Below are 9,141 nucleotides of genomic sequence, written 5' to 3'. Positions count from 1 at the left end.
TTATAATGTCTGCTGGGGGGCTTGGGAGGAGGGGGGAAGTTTATTATGTGTGCTGGGGGGCTTTGGAGGGAGGGGGGAAGTTTATTATTTTATGTGCTGGGGGGCACAGTGTATTAAATGTGTGCAGAGGGTGTGTATTATTTTATTTGTGCAGGGGGGGGTTGTATTTTTCTGTGTGTATATTAGGCCCCATTCACACCTATATTTCAGGTACGATTGTATTCCTGTGTCACAAACTTGCATTTTCCGGCAGCAGGAATCCCTAATCTGGCGTTTACATGCAGCAACTGTCACCCATTCAAGTTAATGATCGGGTGACAGCTGCTGCATGTAAACGCCTACATACAGCATGTGATTGTATGTGATAGGATTACATGAAGTTACAAAAACAATCACTCTCCCTGGATACACGATTGTGTATCCAGGGATAGTGACAGATTCCTAACTGCATGTAATCCTTTCACATATGATTACATGCGGTGTGCAGGCGTTTACATGCAGCAGCTGTCACCCGATCATTCATTTGAATCGGTGACAGTTGCCGCTTGTAACATGTGCAGACAATCAAACTTGTAACATGTGCAGACAATTTAGTCACCACGGGACTAAAAAATGTGTCCTGTGGCCCCCGACTAAATTGAGTTTGAGACCCCTGGTTTAGAGACTGGAAAAGGGAGGGGCAGCACTATGAACCAGTTAAGGCTTTATTTCTTTGCACAGTCCTGTCAGTCTGATACTTAACTTATTTTATACAGTGGTGTTTAGCTCTGCACAAGCCTTACTGAATATCTGGTTTGCTGTTCAACTGTAAATGCTCCAGCACTCCCTCCCCCGGCATGCAGATGAACCGAAGAACAGGTGCTCTATAGTCCATTTTCTGTCCTGGTTCACACCTGGGCGTTTTACAGCTCGTTCCTACGCCCTGTAAAACGCTCAATATGTGAAAACCAATGATTGCCTATGGGCACCATGCCCATAGGCAATCATTGGTTTTCACATATTCCCACCTGGGCGTTTTACAGCGTGTAGGAACGCGTTGCTTTTTTTAAAAAAATAGAGAAAATAAAGGAGAAAAAAAAAATCATACCGCCAGTGAAAAGCGCGTTTCACTGAACGGAAAAACGTGCTTAAAAAACGCGTTAAAAGTTGTATTACTCACAAGACCATCAGGTGAAAATAAAGGAAAGTAAGTCTAATAAAATAAAACTAATGCAGCCACCACATCTAAGTACCGGTAAAAGGACTAGATGAAGGTTTTTAATTTTCTCACTAAAAGTTTAAAATTATGTAAAAATTAAAAACTGCTGGAATGTAATGCAGTCAGGTGTCGGGGAAAATGTAACACCTGTGCGCACACTCAGTAGTTACAGCATTCTTGGCAGACATGAAAGACAAGGAAACTGGAAGTAGATCAGAAGATGTTAGTGACAGCTATGGAGCGATAAGGAGGATTGCAGATATTGCAGCACTGGAGGAGGGCACTCTAGGAGGTAAATCTGCCATAATGTGCAAGTATGCTGCACATACTTACACATTATGGCTATAGCCCACCCAGAACAAAGCAGTACAGTTCCAGTTTAACACTTATAGGTGAAATGATTTGCATCAAGCTGATCACATTTATCTATCTGGGGTAAGATTGAACATTTGTGGATTGTACTATTACATCTTGGTAGGGATATCACCTGCTATCTGTCTTCAAAACATTGGTAGGCATAGCTTCATTGGATTTCTTCAGTCACTGGGTCTAGTGACTGATTATTCCTGATCAGAAGTCCCAGCAACCTACTAATTTCTATGTAGCCCATAGGCTCCATCATGATTTGTTATTAATCATTAGGTGCTTTAATTTGCTCCGTAACTGGACTTTTTTGGCCATATTTCTGATCTCTGTGAACTAGTAATAAACTAATGTTGAATTGGTTGAACTCAATGGACTTGTGTCTTTTTTTCAACCTGAATAACTATGTAACATTTGCTTGAAAAAAATGTGTACATTGCTATTGTTTTATAACTGGATTGTTATTATTATGGCAACAAGTCTTATCTGTGAAATATTTTTTCAGGATTGTTGAATTTTCTTACATGGACAGTTTATGTTGCCGTATTTTGTGTTTAGACTGAATTGCAATATTTTAGTTATTGGATAAAATTGGTCTTTCGTAAGTTGGTTTTCTGTAGTCGTGGAATAAGAAATTATTGATGTGATTTTTTTGTAACCTACATTCAAGATACAGCCTCAAGCCCCTAACAACAATACCAGCTCAACTACTTCAACAAAGGTCCAGTCTGCAGCCCCTAAAGTACGCAAAACAGTGAGCAGTCGAGTCCACAAAGCAGTGAAAGCCATTGCTTTATGTCACAACGTCACCCCAGTTTACGAATCACGAGCTGGAGTAAACTATGAAGCAGAAAATGCTGAAGTTGATCAAGACTTCTGTGATGAAAATCGCACCTACCAAGCATCAAGTCCTGATGAGGTTAGTGTTCTGTATTTTATATTTTTAAAACCAGAAATTTATTTTTTTAATATATTTTCCGATATTCTGTTTTCAGCCAAGTATCCACACAGTGATTTTTGTTTGTTTTGATCTATAGAATGCCTGTATTTAAATTTCATTTGAGTAGGTCAGTGTTTACCTGTGTGTCTATGTATTTCTGTCTCTGCTGAATTTCAGATCTGGCATGGGATAGACATTTGGGCAAATGAATGAGGTTGATATATGGGTTTGGGTAGAACAGGTGAAATTTAAGCATGTGGGGTTTGAGTTCAACATTTTCTTGACACTTCTGTTTTGTAGAGTGGCTGGTAAGCCAAATAGTGTGTTTACATCATCAATTTGTTGTGAACTCTAGTGTTTAGATTTCCCTATCCAACTGTTGCAGCCACTGTAGATAAGCTACAGGTGAAACTTGAATAATTAGAATATCGTGCAAAAGTAATTGCAGTACGTGCTGCAAAAGGGGCCCAAACCAAGTACTGAGTACATATGCATGCTTGTACTTTTCAGAGGTCCGATATTGTTCTATATACAATCCTTGTTTTATTGATTGCATGTAATAATCTACTTTTTTGAGGTTGTGGATTTGGGGTTCTTGGGGTTTTCATGAGCTGTAAGCCATAATCATCACAATTATGACAAATCACGGCTTGAACTATCTTGCTTTGCATGTAATGAGTCTATGTCACATATTAGTTTCACCTTTTAAGTTGCATTAGTTAAATAAATGAACTTTGCACGATATTCTAATTATTCGAGTTTCACCTGTATATAAGGATGACCCTCTTTCCTAGTGGATCCTCTATAATATAACATTTAAAACATTTCTGTTTGTTAGGTAAGTTCGAATGGTTCTCAAAAGTTGAACCAAAATACTCCAAAGTTGAAATAAATTAATGCTTTTGTGCTGAGGTGCATTGCATTGCTTTATGTTACTGTATCATTCAAAGCCTGCGTACAAGCACTAGAAGCATCAAGCAACGGGGTTCTGCCACACAAAAAAAGCATCTTTGAGTGGAGTTAACCTGTAATATATGCATAAATGTTAGGGAAGAATTAAGAAAAGGAGGGTACGTTTCAAGTTAAATTTTATATGCAGACCTTGTAAAAATATCCATCCTGAATATTGTCTCTAATTGCTATATAACATTTTAAAAAGGTATATTTTTCACCCCTTATATATTTTTATACACGTATAAATAAACGTGCATTCTTTGAATTGCAAAGTACAAGGTCTACATCATAATTTTTTTAAGAGTTCTATTGACACAAGTCATGGAGCCTGAGGAAAATAATGTAAATGGTTCATTATTTAGCTTATTGAACTTTCTTGCAGTCACATTGACAGATGATTCCAGTTTTTCCCAATCACCAAAGTACCTTTTTAAAAGCATTTTTTATTGAATAAAGTGCTTTAAATATTGCACCCTTGAGCTTTATGCAAGCAAATGGTTCAGTTGATGTTTTACCTTAGTCTCAGCATTTATGTGTCTGAGTTGATTTGCTTAATACCTGACACCATCATTTGGTAAGCATAATTTTAACTTCTATAAGTGATTTTGAATTAAATGGTTCAATAGCTTGTTTTCTTCTTTAACTCTTTAAACCAGTTATTATTTCTATAGTCTTGTTTCTATTATTTAATCTTTGCCATTGTGCTCTTGAAGAAAAATACCAAGATAATTGCTGTATGTTAGCAGAATGTTTAGATTGTAAATGTATCTCTCAGAAGTGAATATATATTTTGGCCAAAATAATGATAGCTGGGTTCATTTTTATCAGTGTTGGGAGATATAACAGGAAATTGTTATCAGATACTTACCGTAATTTACCTTTCCCGACTGTGTGAAATTAAACTAATGATTTTAGCCCCAACTCTCAGATAATCTCATAGGACCGTATATCTACAAATGTTTGATCCCCGCAGGGTGATGTTAAATTTTTTAGACCTACTCCTGCATGGGTGGGACCAAGTAATGCCATGCATTACTTGGTCCCACCCATGAAAGGAAAGGAAACTAGGTAGGTACGCAGGCAAGGAAAGGAAAACTATGGTAGGTATGTGATTACAATTTTCCTGGCATTTGCATGACATCACACTGATGGGAAATAAATAGCCAGTCATAGGAAGGGTTAATGCAGGATACCTTTAATTGGACAAAGTGGAACTAAGAACTCTATGTCCAAACTTTAGGGTTGTGAGTACAGATAGCTCCACTTGGTAATTAGACTAGTTGTAGGCTCCACTTTGGAAACAGAGATCAGAGATCTCAGAGATCGAACATGCATTGTTGCTCTAATGGTTTGAATGGCTAACCTCTCCGAGGCCTATGAACTTTGCTTATCCCAGAGATAGCGAAAAACTGAACCTTCAGGAGCTTAGGCTCAGACCCTGACTGTAGAAAAGCTAGAGTGTTTTGGGCCTGAGGTTGCATCAAAGTCCAAATTTGATGCAAACTCAAAAAACCTTGCCCAAATATTTTTCTGGCATTCAGCAAGTCTGCACTGCTGTATGCAAGCATGCCTGTTTGATCAACCTTTACTTCTCGATAGTCAGGTCGTCAGCTTCAGTCTGCTTGGCTAAAGATGTTGGACTCTATGTTTTAGAGGCAATGGGTTTTGGATTTTCAATTTCCAGAGAAGGCCTGTTCATCCAAACAGATATCATTGCAAAGACACCTACAGGGTTATTCACAAAAGGGTGAAGAGTTTGGAGAAGGCAGGAGAAGTGAACAATCTAGGACAACATAGCTGCACTGGAAAGTGAGCTGAATTGGAGAATGTTTCCAAATTGGCTATTTTGGCCTAGATTGTTCACTTCTCCAAACAATTCACCCTTTTCTGAATAACCATGCTAGTGTCTCTTGTATTAGCCTTCTGAGGAAACATGAGATTAAACAAAGGATATCTTAAAAGGCCATAGGGCTATAATCACATACAGTATATCGTCCAGGCTCTCCTGTAGGGTAAGCTTATTATAAACTGTGGTAGCTGCGAGTTCTGTGGTATTGCAAAAAGGTCCATTTGAGGTACCCCCACTTATGGGTCAACTGGTTGACACTTGGTGACTAGTCCCATTCATTCTTGTCTAACTCCTTGCATGCCTGGGTATTTTTTGTCTCAGGGAGAGAAAAAAAACTGTACACAATTTGGGGGCAGTCTCCTGAGAAAAATTATTCTGTTATCTATGAAACTGGGAATTCTGGTCAGAAAGAATATCTTTGGAATTTGGTGCAACAACCAACTGTGGCCTACTAATCTGCTGGATCTTCTGTGGGTCTTACCTCACCAACATAATCTGCTGATAACTTTTCCAGCAAAGAAATCATGTTGTCAGCACTCACACCTGAGCGGAATGCAGACTCCATCCTATCCAACCACAGATCATGGCCTTTGCTACTGCTGTTAGTGCTACCACAAGTTGGCAGGCTGCATCTAATGCTATATACAGTCGTGTGAAAAAGAAAGTACACCCTCTTTGAATCCTATGGTTTTAAGTATCAAGAAATAATACAAATTATCTGATCCTTAGCAGGGCTTAAAATTAGATAAATACAACCTCCGATGACCCACACACCACATGACATATTACACCGTGTTATTTATTTTACAAACATAAAGCCAAAATAAAGCCAGCAAGTGTGAACACCTCTATAAGGGCTTGTTCACCCCATCTGCAGACCAGAACATTTTTTTGTCTGATCCAAAAACGCATCCCCATAGATTCCAATGGTTTTCTTAGTGTAGTTCACAACATTGCATTCAGTTCCAGAGCTTTCTAAAAAAAAGTCCAGCATGTCACATCTTTTCTGGTTTGGAACGCATGTAAATGCATGCAAATGCACCAGTATGCACTGGAAAGCACTTAAAAGCCAACTGAGGCTAAAATAAATGCAGCAGAAAGCATAAAAAATGCACATGACCGTGTTTGCAGAAACGCATCGAGATCTAGTCTGGAGTTGGTGTGAACAAGCCTTAAATGCCAAATTTTGAGCAGTTTGCTGGTGTGGAGCAATCAGGTGTGTGTTAACACAATGCCAGGGAGGCAAAACATCAGCAATGACCTTAGAGAAGTAAGTGTTGCTGTCCATTAATTTGGGAAGGTTTATAAGGCCATTTCCAAACAAGTCCATCATTCTACTGTGAGGGAGAATATTCACAAGTGGAAAACATTTAAGACTGCTGCCAATCTTCCCAGAAATGGACATCCCAGCATATTCACCCCACGGTTAGACCGTGCAATGCTCAGAGGAATTGCAAAAAAAAACAAGAGTTACATCTCAGGCTCTACAGGTCTCAATTAGCATGTTAAATGTTAAAGTTCATGACAGTACAATTAGAAAAACACTGAATATGGTTTGTTTGCCTGGAGAAAGCCTCTTCTCGCTAAAAAGAACATGGCAGCTTGGCTTAGGTTTGCAAAGTTGCATCTGAACAAACCACAAAACCTCTTAAACAATGTCCTATAGACATACGAGACCAAAGTGGATATGTTTAGCCATAATGCAAAGTGCCATGTTTGGCAAAAACCAAACACAGGATATCAGCACAAACACATCATACTAACTGTCAAACACTGTATTGGAGGAGTGAAGATTTGGGCTTGTTTTGCAGCCACAGGACCTGGGCAACTTGCAGTCAGTGAGTTGACCATGTACTGCTCTGTATGCCAAAGTATTGTAGAGTCAAATGTGAGACCATCTGTCCGACAGCTAAAGTTTGACCAAAATTGGGTCATGCAAAAAGACAATGATCCCAAGCACACCAGCAAATCTACAACAGAATGGCTAAAAAAGAAAATAAGTTGTTGCAATGGCCCAGTCAAAGTCCAGACCTCAACCCAATTGAAATGCTTTGGCAGGACCTTAAGAGAGCTGTGCATAAACAAATGCCTACAAACCTCAATGAACTAAAGCATTGTTGTAAAGAAGAGTGGGCCAAACACAACAATGTGAGAGTCTGAGAATGATAGTCATACCGAAAACGATTATTTCAAGTAATTGCTGCTAAAGGTTCTACAAGCATAAGGTGTACTTCATTTTTCACACATGGCTTCTCCATTTTGGCTTTATATTTGTAAAATAAATAATGACACAGTGTAATGCCATGTGGTGTTGTTCATCAGAGGGTGTATTTAATTAATTTTTTTAATGATTTTTATTGTCCTGATACTCAAAACCATAGAATTCAAAGAGGATTTTAAGGTCACATTTATTCTTCGATCCAAAATATCTTTATGTCCTTGTCTAGCGGAAAAGTGATGCGTCTGACCAAACGCATAAGAGATGCACTGACTAGAGGTGGGTTAACAAGATGCTTTATGTCATCCCCATTTATCCGGTACAATTGTTCTAGCTGATTTTTCCTATACTAGCCCCTTTATCTCTTCCATAGATGGAAGAGTGACTCTCTGTGTTTGAATATTTTATGCAACGAAAAAGCACAAATTGTTTAAAAGGTGATGATGAAGAACTGAAGTATTAAAATATTTTTATTTTAACTTTTTAATCCTAAAAACAAAGGTCTTTGAAATACAAAATGCCCATGTGAACTGACAAGTATTTTAAAACTGTGAAGCCTGCTACCTAGACTAGAGAGATGTGAAAGTTTTCTTATCAATGTTAAAATAAAATAAAATAAAATTCTGTAGCCCCGCCTTCCAAGCCCACTAACCTATTCTAAACTTTCTCCAACCTGGTTCCTCCTTATCTATTTCTGACAGCCACAGCATTCTGTGTTGTTAGCAGCCTGTCCACTTAGCAACTCCCTATAGGCTCAAATTGGCTCTTAGTCTAAGGCAGGGGTGTCAAACTCAATTTAATCGCAGGCCGTATCAACATTATGGTTGCCCTTAAAGGTATCTGTAAGACTATAAATGTATCTAATCTTGACCATAATTGCCTCTGCATTCGAGTATCACTGATTTTAGTAATAACTTAATACCTAGATCTGAAAGTAGAAGTCTAGGAAATGGCCTGGTGGGCCGAATTCGGCCCCTGGGCCTTGAGTTTCACACATGTGGTCTAAGGGCACAGGTATGACCTATTTAATTTTATGGGACGGTAATGAGCGGTCAGCATGGGTCATGATTTCAGCTATGAGGCTGTAAACATTGTGGGAGGCTCCCGCCATTGGAGGAGGGTAAGTTGACACCTTCGTGGGGGGCTTAGCTCCAAATAGGTTAGGGGGCCAAGGTTTTAAATTACAAAACAGTTTGTATACAAATCACGTGTTATAGGTTAGTTAAGCGAAAGTGGGGTTTTGCTTTATAAGTGCTTTTCCTGTGCTGTGGCATCTAGCTATTATATAGTAATTTGCTCATAAATGCTTGCAGTAGTCTGATCTACGTGATGGCAACAAGCTGTCACCTGAAGACATGTAACATAGGACATGCGTTATATAATTGTGAAAGCTGTCCTGGATTAGTTTCTGTTTTAGTATTCTAAATGTGGTGTCTGATTATGCTCTGCTCATTGTTTCTTATGATAAGTGATCAATATTTCATTTTCTCGGGGAAGGTAAAAAGTTTCAAGTGTCTATCACTTGAGAGCTGTACAGCCGCTGCATAACAAACATTACTTGTAAGCAGGAAAAGTCATTGACAAAATCATAACTGCACAGCATTTAATTGCCATAAGTG

The 9,141-nt window shown here is 38.7% G+C and overlaps 1 protein-coding gene across 1 annotated transcript in view; it reads left to right on the top strand.

The window, feature by feature from the left end:
• Nucleotides 1–9,141, top strand: part of ATP9B (ATPase phospholipid transporting 9B (putative)) — a 245,998-nt gene that overhangs the window by 197,243 nt on the left and 39,614 nt on the right. Inside the window, exon 15 of the mRNA XM_018553011.1 lies at nucleotides 2,232–2,480. Within this exon, the coding sequence (XP_018408513.1) occupies nucleotides 2,232–2,480 (249 nt within the window). The remainder of the gene's footprint in view (nucleotides 1–2,231; nucleotides 2,481–9,141) is intronic.

The sequence above is a fragment of the Nanorana parkeri genome, unplaced genomic scaffold (genome assembly GCF_000935625.1).
Source record: "Nanorana parkeri isolate BGI_ZX_2015 unplaced genomic scaffold, ASM93562v1 scaffold105, whole genome shotgun sequence".
Classification (NCBI taxonomy): domain Eukaryota; kingdom Metazoa; phylum Chordata; class Amphibia; order Anura; family Dicroglossidae; genus Nanorana; species Nanorana parkeri.
This window is presented reverse-complemented; position numbering and strand designations above follow the sequence as displayed.